The sequence below is a fragment of the Triturus cristatus genome, chromosome 12 (genome assembly GCF_964204655.1).
Source record: "Triturus cristatus chromosome 12, aTriCri1.1, whole genome shotgun sequence".
Taxonomy (NCBI): Eukaryota; Metazoa; Chordata; class Amphibia; order Caudata; family Salamandridae; genus Triturus; species Triturus cristatus.
The window spans coordinates 837,868,706-837,894,739 of record NC_140595.1 but is presented as its reverse complement, the minus strand read 5'-3'; the positions used below and the strand labels follow the sequence as shown (position 1 = coordinate 837,894,739).

The 26,034-nt window shown below is 48.7% G+C and overlaps 1 protein-coding gene across 1 annotated transcript in view; it reads left to right on the top strand.

Annotated features, from left to right (window-relative positions):
- Nucleotides 1-26,034, top strand: part of RNF167 (ring finger protein 167) — a 490,868-nt gene that overhangs the window by 106,052 nt on the left and 358,782 nt on the right. Inside the window, exons 4-5 of the mRNA XM_085636818.1 lie at nt 14,105-14,227; nt 20,967-21,054. Coding sequence (XP_085492944.1) covers nt 14,105-14,227; nt 20,967-21,054 — 211 coding nt within the window. The remainder of the gene's footprint in view (nt 1-14,104; nt 14,228-20,966; nt 21,055-26,034) is intronic.

The following is a 26,034-nucleotide window of genomic DNA, read 5'->3' as shown; positions in this document are numbered from 1 at the left end:
CTCCAGAGAATGAGGATGATCCATTTATGGCACAACAGAAGCCAAGGCTTGCAGCTCCCTTGAACTCATGTAGGTTAAAATTCTTCCATTGCAGAGTATCTCTATGAATGATAGCCCCCCCCCCCCGTCCTCTCGGTCTTTCCTACAGATGGTAAAGCAACTGCGATATCTGGATTGCAGTCCTCTTTAGAAAGTCTAGTTCATTATCTATGATTAGCTCTCTAATGTCCAATGCATGTTTAACTAGGGAGCGTGCATTAATTAGTCCCCCCTTTATTACTGCCTGATGGTAAATTACTTTGTCTTTTGCCGTTGCATGATTGAGTTCAACAAATGGTACCTGTGCTCGACATTTCCAGCAAGTAACAGGGTTTCTGATGTCCGCATCCAGATAGTGTCCACACTGATTTTTAAGGAAGAGGAGAAAAGTAAAATGGGTTTGGAATGAAGATCAGGTCAAAGACCGGCAAGCAGAGACAAAAAGTCTGCCTAAAGTCCGACTGGGTAGGTGATGGCCGAGGGGAAGATTCACAGCCAATCTCCTCTATAGCTACCTAGGTAGCTCCACCGGGCATCATCCATATTGCTAGGTCTCTGCGGTCAGTAGAATTTTCACGGAATTCCTTGGAAGTTGCTGAGGCTGGTTTCAAATTCAATCGCGGGAATTGGAGAATCGAAGGGCTGCAGTCCATAGAACCCCTGGTGTGTATAAAGGTTCAAGGAGGGGGTAGATTCCAGGGAGCTCCTGACCGGAGCACCTCACCTGTCGGCCATCTTGCTGATTACTTAGTATGGCAGCCGATTCACAAGCCCGTGGATGCCCTATGTTGGAGTGATCTTCTACACAGAGGCCGCTATTGTTGCTGCCTGGTCTCTTTGGTCTTTGTCCGAGCACCACCTCTTGATCGCCTTCCTGTCCTGGTGGGTGAGCCAGATGGGGGTGGGAGGTGGGGGACATGCGCGAGGTCTGATCGGTGTCCACTCCAGGTGCTGTCACACTCGTGACCTCTGCGCGGCGTGGGCTTCGCCCACCGTTACTCAGCTCTCCTGCTGACCTTAAACTGGAGTCTCCCCCCTTCGAGGTACGGCCTCATCGCCCTGCTGCGCTTGATTAATTCTGCCCGGACGCCATCTTGTGGTCAGGCAGGCTTGGGCGCTTCCTGCAGCCTTTTCTACTGTGAATAGCCGGTTTTGAAAGGGTTTCAACCACTCCCTGCCCTGCTGGTGCAACTCTCGGTGGGCCAGCCCATGGTGCCCAGTGTGGTTCAAGGGGCTTTGCTTCATTGCTGCAGTCCGGTGAAGTGACTTATTTCTGGTTCAGCAGAGTGGAAGCCATCAACTAGTAGTAAAGCTTCTTATGCATGGTTCAGCAGAATGTGAAACATCAATAAAAAGCAAAGCGTCTTATGTTTGATTTTCAGAGTGTAAACCAATGACTAAGAGAAAGCTTCTTATGCCTGGTTCTGCCGAACGTGAACCATCAACTAGCAGCAAAATCCTTGTATCTCTGGTTCAGCAGTGTTAACCATCAACTAGCAGCAAACTCATTGTATCTCTGGTTCAGCAGAAAGTATAAATCATCAGTTAGTATTAAATCCCTTGTATCTCTGGTTCAGCAGAATATAAACCATCAATTTGGAGTAAAGCTTCATATGCCTGGCTCTGCAGAGCGCAAACTGTCAAAAAGGAGCAAATAGTTTTATTTCTGGATAAGCATTTTGTAAGCCTTCAAAAAAGGAGAAAAGCGTATTTTGTCTGGTTCAGCAGAACATAAAGTATTTATGTCTGGTTCTCCAGAATGTAAACCATCAACTAGTAGCCAAGTTTCTTTTGTCTCTGGTTCAGCAGAATGCTAAGCATCGCTAGAAGCAGAGCATCTTGTGTCTGGTTCAGCAGAATGCTAAGCATTGCTAGAAGCAGAGCATCTTGTGTCTGGTTCAGCAGAATGCTAAGCATGGACTAAAAGTAGAATGTTTGGTGTCTCTGGTTCAGCAGAGCACAAACATCAATCGGACGCAAAGGGTCTTACACCTGGTTCAGTGTAAACCATCAACTGGGGCGAAGCCTCTTGTGCCCCTGGTTCAGCAGAGTATAAACTATCTGCTAGGAAAAAGCGTCTTGTCTGCTTCATTAGTACACAAACCATCAACTATGAACAAAGGGGCTTATGTGTGGTTTGGTCGAAGGCAAAACATCTTGCGTCTGGTTCATCACAATGTAAACCATCAACTATTAGCAAAGTATCTTGTGACTTTGGTTCAGTAGAATGTAATCACCAACTGCGAGCAAAGAGTTGTATGTCTGGTTCAGCTGAATGCAAAGCATCGCTAGAAGCAGAGCGTCTTGCGTTTGGTTCAGCAGAATGCAAAGCATCGCTAGGAGCAGAGCGTCTTGTGTCTGGCTCAGTGGAATGCAAAGCATCGCTAGGAGTGGAGCGTCTTGTGTCTGGCTCAGTGGAATGCAAAACATCACCAGGAGCGGAGCGTCTTGTGTCTGGCTCAGTGGAATGCAAAGCATCGCTAGGAGCAGAGCGTCTTGTGTCTGGCTCAGTGGAATGCAAAGCATCGCTAGGAGCAGAGCGTCTTGCGTCTGGTTCAGCGGAATGCAAAGCATCGCTAGAAGCAGAGCATCTTGCGTCTGGCTCAGCGGAATGTTAAGCATTACTAGGAGCCGAGCGTCTTGTGTCTGGCTCAGCGGAATGTAAAGCATCACTAGGAGTGGAGCGTCTTGCGTCTGGCTTAGCGGAATGTAAAGCATCACTAGGAGCGGATCGTCTTGTCTGGATCAGCGGAATGCAAAGCATCACTAGGAGCAGAGCATCTTCTGTGTGGTTCAGTAGAATGCAAAGCATCGCTAGAAGCAGAGCGTCTTGCGTTTGGTTCAGCAGAATGCTAAGCATCGCTAGAAGCAGAGCGTCTTGCGTTTGGTTCAGCAGAATGCAAAGCATCGCTAGAAGCAGAGCGTCTTGCGTTTGGTTCAGCAGAATGCTTAGCATCACTAGGAGCAGAGTGTCTTGCGTCTGGTTCAGCGGAATGCAAAGCATCACCAGGAGCGGAGCGTCTTGCCTCTGGTTAAGCGGAATCCAAAGCATCACTTGGAGCGGAGCTTCTTGTGTCTGGTTCAGCGGAATGCAAAGCATCACTAGGAGCGGAGCGTCTTGTGTCTGGTTCAGCGGAATGCAAAGCATCACTAGGAGCAGAGTATTGTGTCTGGTTCAGCAGAATGCAAAGCATCGCTAGAAGCAGAGCGTCTTGCGTCTGGTTCAGCAGAATGTAAAGCATCACTAGTAGCGGAATGTCTTGCGTCTGGCTCAGCGGAATGCAAAGCATCACTAGGAGCAGAGTATTGTGTGTCTGGCTCAGTGGAATGCAAGGCATCACTAGAAGCAGAACGTCTTGCGTCTGGTTCAGCAGAATGTAAAGCATCACTAGGAGCAGAGCGTCTTGTGTCTGGTTCAGCGGAATGCAAAGCATCACTAGGAGAGGAGTGTCTTGCGTCTGGCTCAGCGGAATGCAAAGCATCACTAGGAGCGGAGCGTCTTGTGTCTGGCTCAGTGGAATGCAAAGCATCACTAGGAGCAGAGCGTCTTGTATCTGGTTCAGCGGAATGCAAAGCATCGCTAGGAGCAGAGCATCTTGTGTCTGGTTCAGCAGAATGCAAAGCATCGCTAGGAGCAGAGCGTCTTGTGTCTGGTTCAGTAAAATGTAAAGCATCACTAGGTGCAGAGCGTCTTGCGTCTGGCTCAGCGGAATGTAAAGCATCGCTAGGAGCAGAGCGTCTTGTGTCTGCCTTAGTGGAATGCAAAGCATCGCTAGGAGCGGAGCGTCTTGTGTCTGCCTTAGTGGAATGCAAAGCATCGCTAGGAGCAGAGCGTCTTGCGTCTGGTTCAGCGGAATGCAAAGCATCGCTAGAAGCAGAGCATCTTGCGTCTGGCTCAGCGGAATGTTAAGCATTACTAGGAGCCGAGCGTCTTGTGTCTGGCTCAGCGGAATGTAAAGCATCACTAGGAGTGGAGCGTCTTGCGTCTGGCTTAGCGGAATGTAAAGCATCACTAGGAGCGGATCGTCTTGTCTGGATCAGCGGAATGCAAAGCATCACTAGGAGCAGAGCATCTTCTGTGTGGTTCAGTAGAATGCAAAGCATCGCTAGAAGCAGAGCGTCTTGCGTTTGGTTCAGCAGAATGCTAAGCATCGCTAGAAGCAGAGCGTCTTGCGTTTGGTTCAGCAGAATGCAAAGCATCGCTAGAAGCAGAGCGTCTTGCGTTTGGTTCAGCAGAATGCTAAGCATCACTAGGAGCAGAGTGTCTTGCGTCTGGTTCAGCGGAATGCAAAGCATCACCAGGAGCGGAGCGTCTTGCCTCTGGTTAAGCGGAATCCAAAGCATCACTTGGAGCGGAGCTTCTTGTGTCTGGTTCAGCGGAATGCAAAGCATCACTAGGAGCGGAGCGTCTTGTGTCTGGTTCAGCGGAATGCAAAGCATCACTAGGAGCAGAGTATTGTGTCTGGTTCAGCAGAATGCAAAGCATCGCTAGAAGCAGAGCGTCTTGCGTCTGGTTCAGCAGAATGTAAAGCATCACTAGTAGCGGAATGTCTTGCGTCTGGCTCAGCGGAATGCAAAGCATCACTAGGAGCAGAGTATTGTGTGTCTGGCTCAGTGGAATGCAAGGCATCACTAGAAGCAGAACGTCTTGCGTCTGGTTCAGCAGAATGTAAAGCATCACTAGGAGCAGAGCGTCTTGTGTCTGGTTCAGCGGAATGCAAAGCATCACTAGGAGAGGAGTGTCTTGCGTCTGGCTCAGCGGAATGCAAAGCATCACTAGGAGCGGAGCGTCTTGTGTCTGGCTCAGTGGAATGCAAAGCATCACTAGGAGCAGAGCGTCTTGTATCTGGTTCAGCGGAATGCAAAGCATCGCTAGGAGCAGAGCATCTTGTGTCTGGTTCAGCAGAATGCAAAGCATCGCTAGGAGCAGAGCGTCTTGTGTCTGGTTCAGTAAAATGTAAAGCATCACTAGGTGCAGAGCGTCTTGCGTCTGGCTCAGCGGAATGTAAAGCATCGCTAGGAGCAGAGCGTCTTGTGTCTGCCTTAGTGGAATGCAAAGCATCGCTAGGAGCGGAGCGTCTTGTGTCTGCCTTAGTGGAATGCAAAGCATCGCTAGGAGCAGAGCGTCTTGCGTCTGGTTCAGCGGAATGCAAAGCATCGCTAGAAGCAGAGCATCTTGCGTCTGGCTCAGCGGAATGTTAAGCATTACTAGGAGCCGAGCGTCTTGTGTCTGGCTCAGCGGAATGTAAAGCATCACTAGGAGTGGAGCGTCTTGCGTCTGGCTTAGCGGAATGTAAAGCATCACTAGGAGCGGATCGTCTTGTCTGGATCAGCGGAATGCAAAGCATCACTAGGAGCAGAGCATCTTCTGTGTGGTTCAGTAGAATGCAAAGCATCGCTAGAAGCAGAGCGTCTTGCGTTTGGTTCAGCAGAATGCTAAGCATCGCTAGAAGCAGAGCGTCTTGCGTTTGGTTCAGCAGAATGCAAAGCATCGCTAGAAGCAGAGCGTCTTGCGTTTGGTTCAGCAGAATGCTAAGCATCACTAGGAGCAGAGTGTCTTGCGTCTGGTTCAGCGGAATGCAAAGCATCACCAGGAGCGGAGCGTCTTGCCTCTGGTTAAGCGGAATCCAAAGCATCACTTGGAGCGGAGCTTCTTGTGTCTGGTTCAGCGGAATGCAAAGCATCACTAGGAGCGGAGCGTCTTGTGTCTGGTTCAGCGGAATGCAAAGCATCACTAGGAGCAGAGTATTGTGTCTGGTTCAGCAGAATGCAAAGCATCGCTAGAAGCAGAGCGTCTTGCGTCTGGTTCAGCAGAATGTAAAGCATCACTAGTAGCGGAATGTCTTGCGTCTGGCTCAGCGGAATGCAAAGCATCACTAGGAGCAGAGTATTGTGTGTCTGGCTCAGTGGAATGCAAGGCATCACTAGAAGCAGAACGTCTTGCGTCTGGTTCAGCAGAATGTAAAGCATCACTAGGAGCAGAGCGTCTTGTGTCTGGTTCAGCGGAATGCAAAGCATCACTAGGAGAGGAGTGTCTTGCGTCTGGCTCAGCGGAATGCAAAGCATCACTAGGAGCGGAGCGTCTTGTGTCTGGCTCAGTGGAATGCAAAGCATCACTAGGAGCAGAGCGTCTTGTATCTGGTTCAGCGGAATGCAAAGCATCGCTAGGAGCAGAGCATCTTGTGTCTGGTTCAGCAGAATGCAAAGCATCGCTAGGAGCAGAGCGTCTTGTGTCTGGTTCAGTAAAATGTAAAGCATCACTAGGTGCAGAGCGTCTTGCGTCTGGCTCAGCGGAATGTAAAGCATCGCTAGGAGCAGAGCGTCTTGTGTCTGCCTTAGTGGAATGCAAAGCATCGCTAGGAGCGGAGCGTCTTGTGTCTGGTTCAGTAGACGTCTGCCGCGCAGTCCACCCAGGAAGCGCAAGTCCATCCTTCTAAGACTGAGCAGATCATATACTTCCGTAGATGAGTACCCTCCCGAAGCACCAAGTTTAAATACATTGAGGGCCGACTCTGCCGATCACACGCCTGTTTTTTTCTTTTTGTTGTTGGAGTTATAACAGATTTTCTTTGAGCATCTGTACACGATAAATGGTGCAGGAGTCGTTCAGCCCTTGTTCTAGACTCTAACTTCAAATAAAAACAAGTATTGGCAAAAGCAATAGATCTTGCCCTCCCCTTTGGCGTATTGACATTGCCAATGCTGTTTGCCTATACTGTGCAGCATCGACGAAAAGCGAAAAGAAAACCGAAGGTGCGCTGATTGGGTCGCTGTTGCCTGTCGTGTCATCCCATAGGCACATTCATGCATCACCATGCATGCGCCTGCAAACTGAATGACCCTGCTGCCATGTTTTATTGACCGATCTGATAAAGATGGATGCCACTTAGATTGGTAAAAAAATATATATTAACCTTGTAAAAAATGTTTTATTTATCCATTTACTTCTTATTGTAACAGGGAGCTCAGCAGAAAACGACGGGTACCTGGCCCTCCAGAAATGGAAATAAAAAGTAAATACTCGTGAGGGGAAGGGAGCAACAGAAGGGCTTATTGGGGAAGAAAGAGTAAAGTTGGGGCGGGGGTGGGGATAGAAGGGGAAAGCGGAGCATGATGGGACAGCAACATGGGGTGCAGGGGGGATGTGTATAAAATATAAGCTTCAAATAATTTAATTAATTCAACACTAATGCCTATGGTGTGTGTTTTTTATTTCCTTCATCCATTGATTCCTATGGGATTGTGTGACTGTACGGCAGCTGGCTGTGTCGATTGTCAAAAAAGACTTCAATGTATTCCAACCTAGACTTGGAATAAGTCTGTTTTAGGGTTTTAGTAAATTTAGAAGTGAATTCTGTGAAATGCAGTTTTATTAGGTTTTTGAGGGTGTTTGGTTTATATTAGCATGCCTCTCCCCAACCCCTCCTTCAAATTCCGTAACCTGCACCCATTTTTGAGTAGTTCTCTTTAATTTCCCACACTCCCACTGCTCCCTCTTACATTTCAAGCCGAGTCGTTGGTATACTTGTATGTGTGGAGTCCCCAGCCACTGTGGTAGAGATCTCTGCATAGAAAGTTAGTAGAGGCGGAGATCTCCAGTCGCAGGGTTGCAAGTTGCATTTTGTAATGAGTTGCACTGCTGTAGGACCAGTTTTTACATACTACCAAATGTAGTTTGTGACTCAGGCCCAACTAGTATTTAAAACCACATTGTTTACATGCACAGCACAAAGGGGTTTAGAATTTCCAATTTTCAAATGCTATGTAGGCTGCTTAATTACATTCAGCATTGGCTTGGATCTCTTGTCTGCACGCAAAACATAGGGTAACTCTAGACTAGCGCAATTGCATTCCCTCCTGTGGCTTCCCCTAAACAGGCCGACAAGCCTTTAACTTTTGTCATCAGCGTCAGTCCTGTCAAAATACTAGAATCGCAACAATATTCTCTTCCTCATGGTCGTCCTTAATCCACGATTCTGGTTTTGTGTCTGGTTTTGTTGACGCAGGTTTCGGCAGGAGTAGGTCACACAAACAATTCTTCAGAGGGGATATGGCTGTAGGTAGTGAGCTGCTGAGCTGAAAGACTTGTATTAAACTACTGGTCATTACCCGGGACGATGATCGTTTATCTCGCCAATTACACTCTGTACATATGAGACATATTAGAGTCAGAAGGAAGGGAGCTGACCCCGATAGTCAGTGTGTGACAGTAGACCGAGACAAAGGGAGTCTCGTGCATTTGCCATGACACAGATTTACTATAATCCATCCGCGACATAGTTACTTACTCAGTTGGTTGCAGAATCTGAACTTTGAAATTTCAGATGAAACTAGGACCAAGGTTTGGCCTCTAGCCTCCAAGTCATGCATATGCACAGAGCATAAGGACCGGGCCTGCAAAATAAAGACAAGATGGTACTTTGCTCCATCCCAGCTGAAGTGATGTTTGGCGGCTAAGATACAGCTGGAGTGAGTCCCGTACTCATGTGGTTGCTATTTCGTTTTGTATTATTGCGTGCATCTTTTATGATCTATCTTTGGAAGATCGAATAAAGACGACTTGACTTGACTTGAGTCCTGTACTCTGACTCCTATGTGCTTGACTTGCTCACATAGTCAGTCTTACTGGAAAAATCTTATCCAACTTTATTGCGATCAGTGGGATATGCCTCCTCCTTCGCCATACCTTCTTGCTGTTCGGGACCCAGGGGAACTGTTTTTATCCTCTCATAACCGCAAAGGGCAGATTGCTTTCACACCTGCTATTAGCCACCAGCTCACTTTTACACATTTTTGGACGCTGTAGTTTGCTCTGCTGTTAGTTTTGTGATGGGTGAAGATGTGGAACATAAGTACTATGTGGAAGGCGTCTACTATCATGAATGGTAAGATGCGTACATTTTAAAGGGCGTGGTTACCGTTTAAGACACCTATGAAAAGAGACTGCTGATTTGTGGATAGCTTAACCACTGTGACTGATGTGACCCATCAGTCAGCTCTTGTGACCTCTTCTTCAGAGTAGTCAAATGATGCGGGGTTGCATGATGATGATGAAGATTGTAGGAAAATGCCCCCTTTTGACATGGCCACCCCCACTTTTTGCCTGGTAAATGATGTGATTCAACTGGAAGTGCACTGAGTTGCTGTGCCAGACCTCTTTCCCAAACACTGTACAATTGCTTCCCCCAATTGGCAATACCTTTAGCACTCCCTCTAAGGCCCTAATAAACTCCTTTTTAGGCGCTAATAAATGGTACCTCTGGAACCGAGGGCCTGGGCTTCTAAAGATGGTCCCCAAGGGCTGCAGCATGAATTGTGCCTCCCTAAAGGAACCCTCCCCAAACTCATGCAATACTGCCAGTGCAGGCTGAATGTTTTGGTGTAGACCAGAGTGAAAACATTACATGACCAACATCTGTGGGTCATGTCCCCTAACACTGCAGGTAATATTTGTAAGTCATCCCTAAAGCAGGCCTAACAGCCCTAATGTAGGGTGTTTTATATTACCTCTGAGGACATAGCTGCATTAGCAGATATGCCCCTGAGCTGGTCAGTCCCATTAACTTCTAGTACAAGTGATCAAGGAAGCCATTTTAAAACGTGCTGGACTCTGGTGAAAATGAGTTCCCCCAGCTATATGATGGCTTCACTGAAAGTAGGGATGTTTGGTATCAAACATCTTGTATTAATAAGCCCACCCTTATCCCTGTGGTGGATTTATTAATACATGCACCCAAAGGGCACCTTAGACCTTCCCCCTGGAAAACTACCAACCTCTGGTGTGTTGGCTGACTGGTGTCTGCCAGCCTGCCACTCAAGACAGGTGTCTGATGTCCAAGTGTGAGGGCCTTTGCTCTCAGGAGACCAGAAACAAAGCCTGCAGGGGAAGAAGGTCTTCGCTCCCACTCCCACTGAATGACTTGCTTATTAGCATTCCAAGTGGCAAAGCTTCAAAGAAGCTGCCGCCGTTGAAATGAGAGACTAGCTCCCCTCACATGGGAGGAAGCCAACCCCCTTTGGCACCTAGACAGGTGGGGAAATTAGCTACTCAGGTAGGTGTGCCCACCTCCAGACTAGTACCACTCCTAAGATGGCCTAACCTGAAGTGGACACAACTTTTCAGAGTTGGCCATCTTGGTGATGTCAAACATGGCATTCTGGGACAGGGTTATGCCCACTTTCCACAGGAATTGATCATATAGGGAGGGTAGTGACCCCAGGGGTCAGTAGCCCATTGGTTACTACCCTACACTCCCCTAACGCCCCTAAATTCAGTATTTAGGGGAGCGCCTGGTCCCAGGAAATCAGATCCTGATGACCTATGATGGCCACTGAAGAGCTGCAAAAGCAGAAGACCGAAGAAGAGCAACTGACTTTGCACCAACCCTGCTGGTTCGTCTGCTGTTACCCGTCGAAACTGTGCCAAAGATGTCTCGTCCTGCAGCTGTGGTGCTTCCAAAGCCTGGGAGGGCTGCCTGCCTTCAACAAAGACTCAAGAACGCCCGGCAGAGCTGCTTCGCTGCATCCTGCAGGCACCCCAAGAGAACTGCGAGGATTCCAGCCCGCTGACTGAATGTTTAGGTCTGGCTTTAGCCAGGACCTTTTGATTTGATTTATTAAAAGTATAATAGACTTCAGCCAGCCTTCTTCATGCATGGGTCTCTTCTTGCGTGATTTGCATTGTTCTTCCGCCCATTCAAGTGTACTGCATGTGGCTGTAGCCCACTTCAGTCACCGGCTAACTTCACTCCGAGTGGCTGCGTTCGGTCCTTTCATTAGAAGCACATCTATGCACAAAGTAGTTCCCTTCTGTGTCGGGTACTACTATGGCAATGTGCGCCTTTTGAGGCCAAAAATGCATTTATCATTTGAACTAATTTTTTTAATTGATTGAGGGCCTGGCAGCTTCCCCAGCAATGAAGTTGTGCAAAAATCTTGACAAAACAAGCATTGACTAAGTGAAAACACTGGCGGCCAATGCCAGACCCTATTGACTTTGACAGTGCCTGTTCTTTTCTATTTCCGTATGTATCTCCCTTTATAACCTAGTCATCTAAGACGCCCTGATGGTGATGTGTGTCAACAAAACTCGGAAAATTATTAAGTTCAGCGATCCATTTTCTGAAACTTGAAAGACGCGAAATAGAGGCCAGTTTGCCTTCTGTGCTTTACACAGACTGGTGCTCACATCTCTCGGGATTCATGTTCCTGTGCAGGTGTCTTCATTTCTGCTCTGTGTGGTACTTTGTTCATGAACGTGACTGAACGATGGACATGACTCGTAGCAGTTTTATCTTATGTAAGTGTAAGAATGTCAAACAGTATAGTAAATTATTACGCAGCTTCTCTGAACTCCAATTGACTTCCCAACTTCTGAGTGTTCGGGTGTTGGTATTAATGTTGGGGGCCAGGAGGGTGATATATTGTAATTGCATGCAGTTAGCATTTACTACTTCTGACGAGGCATTAAAGCAGCAGGCAGCACGCTGCTCCAGAACCCAGGGTTCATGTTTTTATTTCCAGTGGCTGTTGGTTATTGAGATTAGTCCTGTGCTCGTAATCCGTGAATTTGCTCCAGGTTTTAAGGAGAAAATGGAGAAAACCTACATTGCACTTTGATGTCCACAAATTCACATGACTGTGCTCAAGGCTATGTATCTTCCTGTGCCCCAGATTTCCCCCATGTGTCCTTGACAGAAGTGCCATTATTTTGAGTTGTCTGGCGCCATTTTTGGATGATAATCCACCATCACTTCTTGGTTTTACATGCCCCCCTTTTCCTCTCACTTAAATATTTGGAGATCACTGTCCTAGTACTCTGATGGGGTTCCCTGATAATTGTTACTAGATTTCACTAGATGACTGGTACCTCTTAATCCCACACCAGGAAGAGGTTCGAAAGGACCTCTGAGAGGGATCCAAGCAACAACTTCTGAGGTGCCCTATGCTGCGGGATGATTTGCCTTTAAAGACTCCAGAGGGGTAAGGAAGGGAGAGTGGGCAGGTTAGGATAGTTGGAGTTTAAGGATACTTGTTTAATAAAGTCCTGACAAGACTTTGCTGCTCCTGCACGACCAGTGGTTTTAGGTGGATCTATGTGTAACCTGAACAGTCAATCGGGTTTAAACCATGATAAGGACTAGTCGCAACGAATGAGTTTCGAAATTCTCTCTTGAGTTTGATGAAACACCATGTAAAATGTTCGCTGGCAGCAGAGACGTTGATGGACTTTGAAGGTGACGACAGCTATTCATAATCGATCAGAACTAAGTTAGTGTTGAACTGTTCCTGATGGAGACGTGTTGCTACAGAACTCTGTAGAATGCACCCGGTTCCTCCTGCACCAAAGCTCACTATTTCTCTCTGCTATTAACTTGGGCATCTCCTGAATAAGGTATTAATAGCAGAGTCCTGATGTTTGTCTGTCTCCCCCTACCTTCTATGTACACATCCTGATCTCCGGTAAAGAATACGATTGGTGTACCCCAGCGGAGGGAATGACGGCCCTAATTTATGCAGTATTACCAAAAGTATTGATTTACTGTGGTGAGTAAATATTTGCAGAGCAAATAACTCCTAGGCATTAAATAACACAGTCCATGGAATCCATATTTTAATGAATTTAGTGGCTAAGCAAATATTTTCAATCCATACAATTTAGAAGTGAGCGGTAAAGATACTGCCAGGTATTTCAGAGCAGGAATAAAACCAGATAAAATTGATCCTGCATCCTTGCCCACATTTTTAATACTGCCAGTCACTTCAAATTCTCGTTGCGGAAGCAGTCTGTGGGTTTTACCCATTTTGAGCTACATGAGGGACAATATTACTCTGGGTGGTTAATGCTAATGTGTAACAGGTGGAACTTGTAAGGCTTTTATGGTTGGCAGGAATGCGCTGTAGTGCCAGAGAGGGTCCTATACAATGGTGAATCCAGGCAGCGCTCATTTTCTACAGAGTGGTATTTTGTGTTATAACGGGCAGCATTGAACTCCAGAAGTATTAAACTTATGCAGCATTATTATAAAAAAATCTTGAACTAACAGTGGAACCTTCTCACTGCCCGCACCTAACCTGCTATTACTCCAAAAGTATTACCCCTTTTGTACTTGCAAGGGTCTGTGTGCACACCGAACAGCACCCACCGTCCCAGTGCTTGTTCCCTCAGGAACTCAACAATTTAAACCAAAAAACACAATTGCACCACACAATAATAAATCAATAGGAACGATTATAAAGTCCAAATTCAGTAGACAACGAGGGAAAGGTTCCTCAATTTAATCTCTTTATTCCATTTTCTTGTTGCGTAGAAAAAAAACACACCGTACAGCCGACGCGTTTCGTCCTAGTGCAGGACTTCTACAGGGCACTGGATGAAAGAGTCAAAGTGCCTCCATAGGTAGAGGAGGGTAACGGTTCTGGACTCCATATTTGTGGGTCGAGTGTCCTATTATTTTGATTAACCATGGCCTGTACCTAGATGACCTCGAAATCCTGGCTTATTTATTTCGCCGGACGGGTACACAGCCCTGTGACCAGTATTTTTCCTACACCCTCCTCTGCCTATGGAGGCACTTTGACTCTTTCATCCAGTGCCCTGTCGAAGTCCTAAACTAGGCGAAACTGTGTTTTTTTCTACGTAACAAGAAAATGGAATAAAGAGATTAAATTGAGGAACCTTTTCCTAGTGTACTGAATTTGGACTTTATAATCGTTCCTATTGATTTATTTGTTATTGTGTGGTGCACCTGTGTTTTTTTGGTTTAAATTATGCGGCATTTCTATTGCTGGGTCTAAAGAGTGGCCAATATTTGACACTTTGATAGGTAAATATCTTCAGCTTCCTCATTCCCTGTAGTCTGTTATCAACCACTCCTTAAGAGTCTACAAATGGAGAATGGTTTATGGTAAAATAAAGGGTGAGGGTGAATTAGGGATGTTTGCAAATAGGCGAGGAAGTGTTAAATGGATATCTGGCCTTGCTTCTCCATCGGTCTGTGCACTTGCTGGATATCTGTTCCTTTTAATGCAGAATACAGTTTCAACATGTGGTATTGTCTTTCAGGGTTTTTTGGTTGATGCGAACCCTAGAAATGCCTGTTCACCTATTGACCACCCTCCGGTCCTGGATAACTCAACAGTGTTTGTTGCACTCATCCGCAGGTTCGACTGCAACTTTGATGTGAAGGTAAGAAACCTTTTGCTTTATGCGTTTGTCTCCATTTGTTATAGCCCCTGTATAGTCTCACTTGAATCTCCCTCTTGCCTTTAGTTCATACTTTCAGGGCAGATAGTTTAAGGTTTGTCAAATGCTGCTTTTGTTTGCCTGTGTGTATTTTCTTTCCACAGCCTGTGCCTTGATTCCTTGTTGCTCACACCTCATTACTTGACAGCCCTAAATGTAAAAGGCTTGGAGCGGGCAAACGTATGCCTGGAGCTTCTGCCAAGTATGGATTTCCTAGCTCCGAGCATCCACTGTAGCACATTGCTTACCTAGGAGGATTCCACAGCTGTGATGCATGTGTGCCTCTGTGTAGGTCTTTATCATAAGGATACACTGGTTCTTAGCTCCAGTCCCCATTTCTTTGAAAAGCGGATTATCCCTTTCGCTAATCAGACCATTTTACTGGCTGTTTTTTTCATCCCTTAATCTAGTAGAACAAATCTGGAATGTTCAGGATGCAGAAAGAGCTGTTAACTTCTAGATAGGAATACATTTATCTGTAAGTCTAAGGAGGTCTATAAGCTAGATGTTGTCCCCTTCACACAGAGCATAATTCTGACAAAGCGTGGCAAATTAGTGCTACTATCAGTGACCAGCCTCTCGGGCTGCCCATCCTGTGTACTAGATCACATGCTCTACTGCGACAAGGGTATTCATATAACATCTACACCCATCTCTCGCTGGAGGTAAAAGGAGATTTTGTACAGAGCAACAGTCTAGGAGTTAGAAATAGTATGTCATTAATGTAATGGTTAGAGCCTTTACTCTTCAGCTCTGGGGCTGATAAATCATAAACCTCACCTACCACACAACATCCGTGTCATTTGTATCTGAAAGAGACACGTTAGTGATAGATTCCTTTCCTTAGGATATCCCCAGGCGTCAGACTGGATCGGGAAAGTTTTCGTCAGCAGTACCCCTGCGCGTTGGTAGGCGTCGTCGTGCAGCTCCGTGTACGTCTTTGGTGTTGTAGCTGCCGAAATGACGTCGTCGGAGCTACTTAGACGTGCCCACGCGCGCTGACGTTAGTTCTTTCTTTTTCCGCGCCAGCAAGCGCAGATCCGAGAGAGAGCAGTACCCCTAGTTAATGTTTTAACTTGGTTTCTGAGAACTTTGTTCTCTTGTTTTGTCGAGTACTCGACTCCTGGTGCAGTAGGGATGCCTGGTTTTAAGTCCTGTAGAGCCTGCCGTCGGAACATGTCAGTAGTGGACCCGCATGACTTGTGTCTCTTCTGCTTTGGGCACGCCCATGACCTTGAGGCGTGCCCTGATTGTCGGGCCATGGCACCAAAAGCTTTGCGGGAGTGTTCCTGAAAGTTGTTGGTGGTCCGGTAATCGGTTCCACGCCGGTCGAGGTCCCGCTCCCGTGGGAGGTCGAGGGGCCGGTCACGGAGCCGTCACCATCGCTAGTCGTACTCTGGGGACGGGTAAGTCAGGGTGCCATAAAAAGTCGAAGAAGCAACGCAGCTCTTCGTCTACCCCTGACCGGTTGGGCCCCGTGGACACGTTGGGTGGTTCTGCCCCCGTGCCGCCACTTTTTGGCCCCGGCTCTGCCGGCACAATACCCAATGGTGCGCCGGGTCCGGCCCCGGTGCTGGCTCCGGCCCCGGTGCTGGCTCCGGCCCCGGTGCTGGCTCCGGCCTAGATGCCGGCTCCGGCCTAGATGCCGGCTCCAGCCCTGGTGCCGGCTCCGGCCTCGATGCCGGCTCCAGCCCTGGTGCCGGCTCCGGCCCGGTGCTACTGCCGGGTGCGGCGCCGGGGGTGCGCCGGACGGCACCGAACCGGGATTGGTCTATTACCCCCCAGTTCCTTTTCTTGGTGGGGAGTTGGTCCCATTATCGTTCTTACCGGCCTCTTCATCAACCAGTGGACGAAGGGGAGTACTGGGAGGATCTGAAGACGCTCTCGCAGCTCAATGCGAGGATGAGCCAGAATGGGAAAGTGATATGGAAGGTCCAGTGGATATGGATTTCTATCCATATCCTGGTACACTGTCCCCCTCTTCCGTGGCTACGGAGGAGGATGGGACATTTTTCTATGGTGTTGCGTAGGGCGGCTGAGGCTCTTAACCTCGAGCTCCCTTCTGTGCTTATCAAGACCAATCTCCTGACTGAGGTATTGCAGCCAGCGTCGTCCTCTGCGGAGCCGCTGCTACCCTTCAACAACGCACTTACTGACATCCTGTTGACCACCTGGAACAAACCCAACACAGGGGCTCCTGTGTATAAGGGTGTGGCGCGCCGCCATCGCCCGGCGCCGGGTGACCCCAGCTTTCTCGCACAACACCCGACCCCTCAGAGTCTGGTTGTCCAGGCTTCGGCCTCGCCTAGCGCATTCCCTTCTGCTCCTCCGGACAAGGAATCTAAGAAACTGGAGCAGTTTGGGAAAAAGATTTTCACTTCTGCCAGTTCCGGGTTGCGGGCGGTGAATACTGCGTGCCTGTTGGGCCGCTATTCACATTCTTGTGGCACAGGTGCTGTCTCAGTGCCCTGTGGAAGCTCGGGCGGTGCTTTACCAGGCCATTACCGTGGGGAGAGATGCTGCTAAATTCACTATCCCTTGTGGACTTGACACGGCCCATTCCCTCGGCAGGGCACTTTCCACAAAGGTGGCGCTCCGCCATTACGCTTGGCTCAGAACTACTGGCTTCTCCGGGGATGTCCAGAACACTTTGTTGGACATGCCCTTTGGTGGCACACTCCTCTTTGGTGACAAGGCGGATACAACCCTGGAACGCTTTAAGGACTCTCGGGCTACTTCCCAGTCCTTAGGTCTCGCCACCACGCGCACCCCCTCGGGGTCCGCTTTTCGCTCCTTTCGAGGTCCGGGTCGAGGCGCCCAAGGCCGTTCCTTTCAGAACCGCCGACCAGCGCAGCCGCTGTCTCAACACAGCCGTGGTCTTGGGACCTGCCGTGGTGGGTCCCGAGGCAAGCGGGCGGGTCAATCCACTACTGCCCCTGCCACCACTGCCTCAAAACCTTCCTAGTCCGGTGTTTCAGGCCCCCAGACGCCAGTGGGCGGCAGGATTCGCCATCAGCTCCCCCACTGGCGCACCATCACTTCAGACAGGTGGGTTCTGCAGATAGTCCGAAGGGGCTACTCCCTCCTCTTCGAGTCTACTCCTCCAGCCATGCCACCTCAGTACCACCGCATGTCGGGGGATCACTTGGCACTTCTCCAGCAGGAAGTTGCGGCCCTCTTGGCCAAGGGGGCCATCGAGCGCGTTCTAACGCCAGGAGTGCTCAGGTCTTGTCTGCCCTAGACCCGCAAAGACTGGCTGGTAGTGTTGGACTTGTAGGATGCTTATTTTCATATCCCCATCCTGCCAGCCCACCGGTGTCACCTACGGTTCACGGTGGGCCACAAGCACTGTTAGTTCACCGTGCTCCCTTTCGGCCTTACCAGCGCCCCTCGGGTGTTCAGGAAAGTGATGGCGGTGGTCGCAGCTCATCTGCGCAGATCAGGGGTTTCAGTCTTCCCCTATCTCGGCAACTGGCTGTTGAAGGTGGGCTCGCCCCAGGCAGTCGTCTCCCACCTCCAGACTACGGACGACCTCCTGCATTTGCTGTGGTTTTCCATCAACGTGCCGAAGTCGCACCTTCATCGGAGCGGTTCTGGATACGGCGCTGTTTTGGGTTTATCCTTTCGAACAGCGAGTCCGGGACATTCTGGCTATGATTCCGATCTTTCGGCCCTGGTCCTGGGTTTCGGTCAGGAAGACTCTGAGGCTGCTGGGCCTCATGGCCTCCTGCATCCTGCTGGTCGATCATGCCAGATGGCATATGCGGGCTCTGCAGTGTGACCTGAAGTTACAGTGGACGCAGCATCGGGGAAACCTGTCCGACTACGTCCAGATCTCGGAGGGCACTGCACAGGACTTGCAGTGGTGGCTCACGGACCAGCTTTGGGTCAGTGGCAGATCCCTCTCCCTTCCCCAACCGGAGCACACAGTAGTGACGGACGTGTCCCTCCTGGGATAGGGCGGCCACATGGGAGAGGTGGAGATCAGAGGCCTCTGTTCTCCAGCGGAGTCCAAGCTCCATATCAACCTCTTGGAGCGCAGGGCGATCCTACTTGCGCTGAAAGGATTCCTTCCCTCTGTCAAGGGGAGAGTAGTGCAGGTGTTCAGACAACATCACCGCCATGTGGTACTGCAACAAGCAGGGCGGGGTGGGGTCGTGGACCCTATGTGAAGAGGCTCTGCGCCTCTGGACATGGCTGGAACGTCAAGGCATTTCCTTGGTGGTTCAACACTTGGCAGGTACCCTGAACACCAGGGCGGACGAACTCAGCCGCAGGTGCATGTTGGATCACAAATGGTGTCTTCACTCAGAGGTGGCACATGGTCTCTTTCAGCACTGGGGAGAACCTTGGTTAGATCTATTCGCCACCGAAGAGAACGCACAATGTCAGCAGTTCTGCGCGTTGGAGTCTCCAAGGCGGCACTCGCTCAGAGACGCTTTTCGCCATGAGTGAATTTGCGGTCTATTGTACGCCTTTACGCCTAAACCACTTCTGCCCAAAGTGCTGAAGAAGATCAGACGCGACCGGGCCCAAGTCATTCTTGTCGCACCGTACTGGGCTCGAAGAGTTTGATATCCCGAGCTACTCAGTATGAGCGTGGATCCCCCGATCCGATTGCCTCTTCGGGGGGGATCTCCTGTCGCAGTAACAGGGGACAGTCCTCCACCTGAACCTGTCCAGCCTCCACCTCCTTGCGTGGAGATTGAGCGGCGACAGCTGATTCCATTTCACTTACCTCCTGAAGTCTGTAATGTGATTCTGGCAGCCATGCGTCCCTCCACTGAAACGGTATACGCCTGTCGGTAGCAAACATTTGTGGCATGGTGCACAGCGAAAGCTGTAGATCCCCTTTCTGCCCCTCTTTCTAAGATCCTCTTGTTCCTTTTCTCTTTGGCCCAGCAGGGCTCTGCACTGGGCACTATCAAGGGATACCTTTCTGTTCTTTCAGCTTTTCTTAGGCTGCCTGATCAGCCCACTCGTTTCATGTCCCCAGTTGTCAATAGATTTCTCAAAGGCATTACTCGCCTTTTCCCTCCTATTCCTTTTGTGATGCCTTAATGGGACTTGAACCTGGTTCTCCCATACTTGATGTGCGCTCCCTTTGAGCCTCTTCATAACTGTCCTTTGCGGTTATTAACTTTGAAAACTGTCTTCCTGGTGGCCATCACCACCACTCGGCGGGTGAGTGAGCTCCAGGCTCTTTCCTGTAAACCTCCTTTCCTGGCAATTCATCCGGAGAAGGTTGGGCTTCGACCGCGTCCCTCCTTTCTACCAAAAGTAGTCTCTGCCTTTCATCTCGGGCAAACCGTCACTCTGCCCACTTTCTTTCTGCCTCCGCACCCTTTAAGAGTAGAGGAGAGGCTCTACCGTCAGGACCCAAAATGTGCGCTTTCGTTCTATCTCAACTGCACACAACAGTTCCTGGTGGATGACAAGCTTTGTTGGCTATGTGGGCGCCAAGAAAGGCTGGGCTGTGCACAAGCGAACTATCTCCCGATGGGTTGTCTTGTGCATTAAAGCCTGTTACCCTCTGGCTAAAAAGGAACCTCCGGTTAGGCTGCGCACCCGTTCTACCAGGGCGACAGCAGCTACTACAGCATTGGGACTCGGTGTCCCCCTGCAAGACATCTGTCAGGCAGACTCTTGGGCCTCGTTGCATACTTTCACTAAGCACTATTGCCTTGACAGTCAGGTCCAGAGAGACGGCTTCTTTGGCCGTTCGGTTCTCCGTGACTTTCTGGTGTACTCTCACTTTGCAGACCCACCCCCGGGTTGGTATTGCTTGGGTATGTATTCTAAGGTAAGGAATCTATCACCAACGTATCTCTTTTAGATGCAAATGTTACTTACTTGTGTAACGATATATCTGTAAGAGACATTAGTTAGTGATAGATTCCTTACCGCCCGCCAATCGTCCCCGTTCTGCGAACTGTTCTCTAGGGTTCAGGTCATCCCTTTTAGGGCCCTAGTTCTATTGCACCAGTAGTCGGTCTCTGGCATGGCTCTGCGCTCCTGGCGCGGAAAAGTTGTGTACAGAACTGACGTCAATGCGCGCGGGCGCGTCTAAGTAGCTCCGACTACATTATCTCGGTGGCTTCGACGCCAGCGACGTACGCGGAGCCGCACGACAACGCTCACCGACGCGCAGGGGTACTGCTGGACTTCACATTGTGTTCTATAAACCCTTTACTTTGGATGTCAGTTCCCGGCCAAATGTGCATTTGGGTAAAACCCTCTTAAAAAGAGGACTTGTTGCTTGCAATTGAATGTCCGGTAGCGAATTCCTTCCCCTCTATTAATAATTACACGTTACAACATCTTCTTTTTAGTATGAAGTAAACCTAGCGCTGTGTATAGTTTTATTGCAGTTGTAGCTCATGTACTCCTCTTTCCTCCGGATGACTGCTTCACCCTCTGCGTCTCTCATGGTGTCTCCCTACATATAGGTAAAGAGTAGGTGAATGAGGTGCAAGGGGAAGCAGATACATACTACTGTGCATGTGTAAATGGTAGTGATGCCAATTGTCCAAGCACTCGTGGGCACTGGTCAGTTGTGTTCAGAGTACAATAGCTTGTCTCTTTGCTAACCTCCTCACACTTTTATATTCCTAATATCTACAGGAAGTGAAGTTTTGGTTTTCGCTTGTGACTGTGTCTGTTTGGTGTTGTTGCGGTATAGGTCTTGCATGCTCAACAGGCCGGCTTTCTTGCTGCCATCGTGCACAATGTGGACTCGGAGCGGCTCCTGAACATGGTGTGGAATGATGGTAAGGCGTAGCAATTTGTTTCCTCTTCCCAAAACGGAGTTCGGTTATTGAAAGGAGTGATTGCTGTAGACCACTAATAAATGGAAGAATGCTTGGAGTATGGTTGCCATACACCACTTGATGTCACTGGAGATGGTGGAGAAGTGTGGCTCAATGATTAGAGTGGCAGACCCTGATGCAGAGGTCTAGCCCGGGACCAGGGTTCAATTCCCCGCCTCGGCGGGTCTTGGGCTCAAAAAATTCCACGGACCTGATAATTCTCGCCTCGGTGCCATTCCAATCATGGAGTCCCACTCTGCAACTCTGGGCAATAGCTTGCTTAATCTCCACAACGGCCCCCACAACGCTAAGGATGCCTGGCCTCCACCTTGGGGGTGCCCAGGAGTGGACGCCTCACAGGGAAAGCCAGGATGGGTTCCACAGCGGTATTCGTACAAGCGCCTTGAGACCCTTGCGGGTGAGTAGTGCGCTATACAAGTATCAATTTACATTACTGGAAACCACAAATGTAGCCATTCGCTTTACTGTTACAAATCCTTGTTGTCAGGTGTGTTAATGCAGGGAAAGTGAACCAAAATCCTAAAAACCCTGAATGCTGTAATTTGTTGCATGAATCCCTGAATGGAGCCGCTCTAAGGCATGGGCAAAGCTGAGAACGCCCCTGTAATAAGTAAGCATAAAAACAGAATCCTTTTTTATTTGACATCTGGGCCTGTCTGTTTCACAGCAGCTTAGAGGCATGCCCTGCCTGCTCAACCTTAACCGTCACACTCTCAGACAGTTGGTAGAAATGAAACTCTGTCTCTCCTCTCCCTTCTTACTTCATGTTATCTCATCTACCTCAGCTATCTCTCTCTTTTCTGCATGATTATGTATGTACCACCATCTCTTTCTTCCTCTGTACCTATGCCTCCCTCGCGGTAAACAGCCTTAAGTGCGCAGCTGCTACTGCGCATGCCACTACTTCGCAAGTGTTACTATGCTTGCGATGTTACAACGCGTACCATTAGTACGCAAGTTGTTACATCGCAACCGTTCTTACAACTCATGCGTTGTAATGGTATGCGCTAAAGAACCTAAAAAAACAATTATCCATGTCGTTGTAAGGAAACCTAGGCTGTTTCCTCACAACGACGTGCAACGCCACTCGTAGACGATGTGAAGAAGGTCCCAGGAGGAGAGGAACCGTGAGGAGAGTGAGGTAAGGGGGATGTAGTGTGTTTTTGTAGTGTAGGGGGTCGTGCTGGGGGTACAGTTTAAGGGTTGAGTGTAGTGTTGTTTGTGTAGTGTGTGGGGTCGTGCCGGGTGTAGTGTTTTAGGGTTTAGGGTAGTGTTGTGGTGTATGTGTAGTGTAGGTTAGTGTATTAGGGTTTAGGGTAGTGTTGTGGTGCATATGTAGTGTTGGATAGTGATTTAGGGTTTAGGGAAGTGTAGGGGGGCCGTGCTGGGTAGTGAATGAGTGTAGGGACAGGAGTGGGGTTTGGGGGGGGTCGTGCTGGGGGTAGGGGTTTAGGGTAGTGTAGTGGTGTTTGTGTAGTGTAGGGTGTTGTATTGGGGGTAGTGTGTTATGGATTAGGGTTAGGTTATTTTATTTAAAAATTATTAAAAATAGTCCATGTATGCATAGCAGTGGTATGCGAAGTAATGGTCTGCGCTTTAAAATACATTCATTATATTTGTAATGCTTTTGCGAAGTAATGGTAAGCACAGTAATAATATGCGTACTAATGGCATTTGCGATGTAAAAACATCGCACTAAAAGCATGCGTAGTAATGTCGTACATTCCTCCGTCGCGTATCTCCCAGTACACCTGTCTGCTCCACCTGTCTCTTTCTCAACCTCAACTATCTCTTTACCAATCTGTGCTGCATCTACATCTCTCTACCTCACCTGTCTTACTATCTCCTTTGTCTGCGCCGCAGTCTATTTGCCTCTCATCACCCTGTATCTCTTCATCTACTTCATCTCTTAACTACCTTACCCCTTTTCTTCTCTTTACTTTTCTTCACCTCATTTCTCTCTACCCGTCTCTCTGCCTTTTCTGTGCCTCACTATTCTCTTCATCATGCTTCTCTACCTCACTTATCTCTACCTCTCCTCACTTTCTACCTAACCTCTTAATTTACCTCATCATTCATTCACTACCACATCTCTCCACCTTCTTTTTCTATTTAACTCACCCACCTCTTTCAATACTTCTACCTTTTTTTTCCTTTACTGCTCTCTTCTTCTTTTTCTCTGGACCTCCTTCTCTCTCTCAGCTCATCCTCTCTATCTCACCGGTCTCTACATCTCTCAACCTCGCCCGTATCGTCTTTTCTACATCTTGTCTTCTCTTGCTACTTCTTTATTGCCCTCGCCTACCTCTCTCCGTTACCTCTCTCTAATTCACCAGTTTTCTCTACACCTTATTTCTCTTATCTACCCTACACCCCTTTCTACCTTTCTTTCTGACTCAACCTGTCTTTCTATACTTATTCGCTTTTTGTCCATGTTCTTATTAACCGCTCTTTACCTTTCATCTTCTCTTTTTACTGCTCTCACAAACTCACCTCTTTATAGTTCCACCCTTCTCGCTAACCCCTCTCTTTCTACTTTACCTCTTATCTTCATATATTTTTCTCCCTATTTTTCACTTTGCGTCTCTTCTTCTTTCTACAGTTTACCCTTTTAGTCTGTATCTTTCCTTCTAGTAACCTTGCCTTTTTTTACCTTATTGCTCTCTGCCTCATCTCTTCTTCCTCTGCTTCACCGCTCTCGATATATTGTTCTATTGACTTCTCTGTCATTCTCATGTCTCCCCCACCTCCCATTTCTCTTACTCAGAGTCCAAGGCCATTGTATACACATAAAAAGAAGGGAGGTGGAACAAGTTGGGGGCAATTAGGTGGAAAATGGTTACATTTAACTTAGTGGAATGGTGATATTCCAATCCCGCGGGGCAGCACATCTCTTTACACAGGGCTTACTAACACATTTAGTGCTGAGCGTGGACAGATGTTTGCAAAAGGAGTTCACAGTTCGACATAGTTAATAGATATTTTACCAGTTGAGAAGAGGTATGTGTGTTAATTTCATATATACAGATATTGCAGGGTAATTAATTACTAATATGCAATTTTACGACTATTGACCATCAGTTGGGCAAGAGCTGTACTTGGAGCTGCTTTGGGAGCTGGCGTGGCAGTGTCGGAGATTGACAAAATGAAGGTATTCACAACTTCCTTATAGGCAAAGACAACGGGTGCGACCCCTAGATGGGGGGGGGGGGAGAGATGTTCTAGGGGGTGGCTCAGAAGAGGAGAAGGTTTGTTTTTTCTTTCTCTGCATTGTGCACCTTCGAGATTAGTTGGTTGGCGCTTTGGGTGGTCCGGGTGTGACCACTGAAGGAGAGTCTATTGTGTCCATGAATTGTTTTAGAAGTTATGCAACAGTGTTAGAGGTTGTTCTGATCCGGGAGGAGAAGTCAGTAAAGTTTTCTGATGTGGTGGTAATGTGATTGCATTTTCATTCTCCTGTGCCTCATAGCGTTGCTGTGTGAAAATGTTTTTTGAGTGGGATAAGTTTGCAATCAATGGATGGTATGTGTGTGTGTGTAAGAGGATGATTGGGCACTCAGTTGTGTGAAGGGCAAAGACCTAAATTACATGTTCGAGGCATATGAGCTGCAGATCACACACTGAGGATAAGATCGCCATCTGGTGTTGGGCTCGGATGATTGCAGGTTGTTGTTGTCTTCGGAGAAGTCTTTGGTCACGAGGTTGGTGACTCCTCCCCTGGACAACAGTGCGCATGGGCATCCACTCCATCGGCAGATTGTTTTTTTCCGCCATTGGGTTCGGATGAACTTTTTTCCGCTCCAGCAGAAAACTTCCAGCAATCAATTTAACTCTTTAATCTTCATTTCATCGACGTCGACATCAACTCGGACCGGTTCCGGAAGCGGCTGATGGACAGGACACCCTTCAAAAAATGCCCCCAGTGTGGAGCGAAGTTCCCCCACAGTGACCACCACGAGGTTTGCAACCTCTGCCTGTCGCCGGAACACAACGAGTCCACCTGTCCAGCTTGTTCCGCTTTCCGTTCGAAGAAGACCCTCCGGGACCGAAGAGCTCGACGCCATATTATGGCCAAACCAGCTCCAGAACCGGAGGACATCTTTGCTCAAGATGTTCCCGAAGACGACACCGAAGATCTCGAGATCGTGTCCGAAGCCGACGATTCCGATGACCTCATCACTCCAGGGCAGCGTGTGAGTACCACCCCCCCTGCCCCTGCCCCATCCAAAAAAGCATTGGTCAAGACTCCGCCAGTTGGGCCCAGTCGCGACCGGAAATCCTCTTCAGAAGCCCCGCCCTCGGGCCCGGCTCCGAAGACAACTAAGCCTGTGGGTGGCTCGGGCTCGAGCAAACCTCACCTAATTGTGCCTTTAACACCCTCGGCACCCAAACACCCATTGTCGGCACCGAAACAGGCTCCAAGACCGAAATCTCCTTCGGCACAGAAACGTTCCTCGGCACCGAAGTCTCCACCGGCACCGAAACGTTCTTCAACATCGATGCCTGAAAGTCCATCGGCACCGAAACCTCAGTCGGCACCGAAACCTCAGTCGGCACCGAAACCTCAGTCGGCACCGAAACCTCAGTCGGCACCGAAAAATCAGTCGACACCGAAAAATCAGTCGACACCGAAAAATCAGTCGACACCGAAAAATCAGTCGACACCGAAAAATCAGTCGACACCGAAAAAATCGTCGGAGCCGAAAACTGCGTCCCCGCCGAAACAAGCTCATAAAGACCCGAAGCGGACGTCACAGACACCACCTTCGGAGCCAGATGATCTTTTTCGACCAGATCCTACTCAGAAGCGGATCTATATCAATCCTAAAACGGGACATGTGACTGCCATCCCATATAAAAAGCGGAAGCTGGACACTACACCTCCCCCAGCTCCCATACGGAAAAAGGACTGTGCTACTT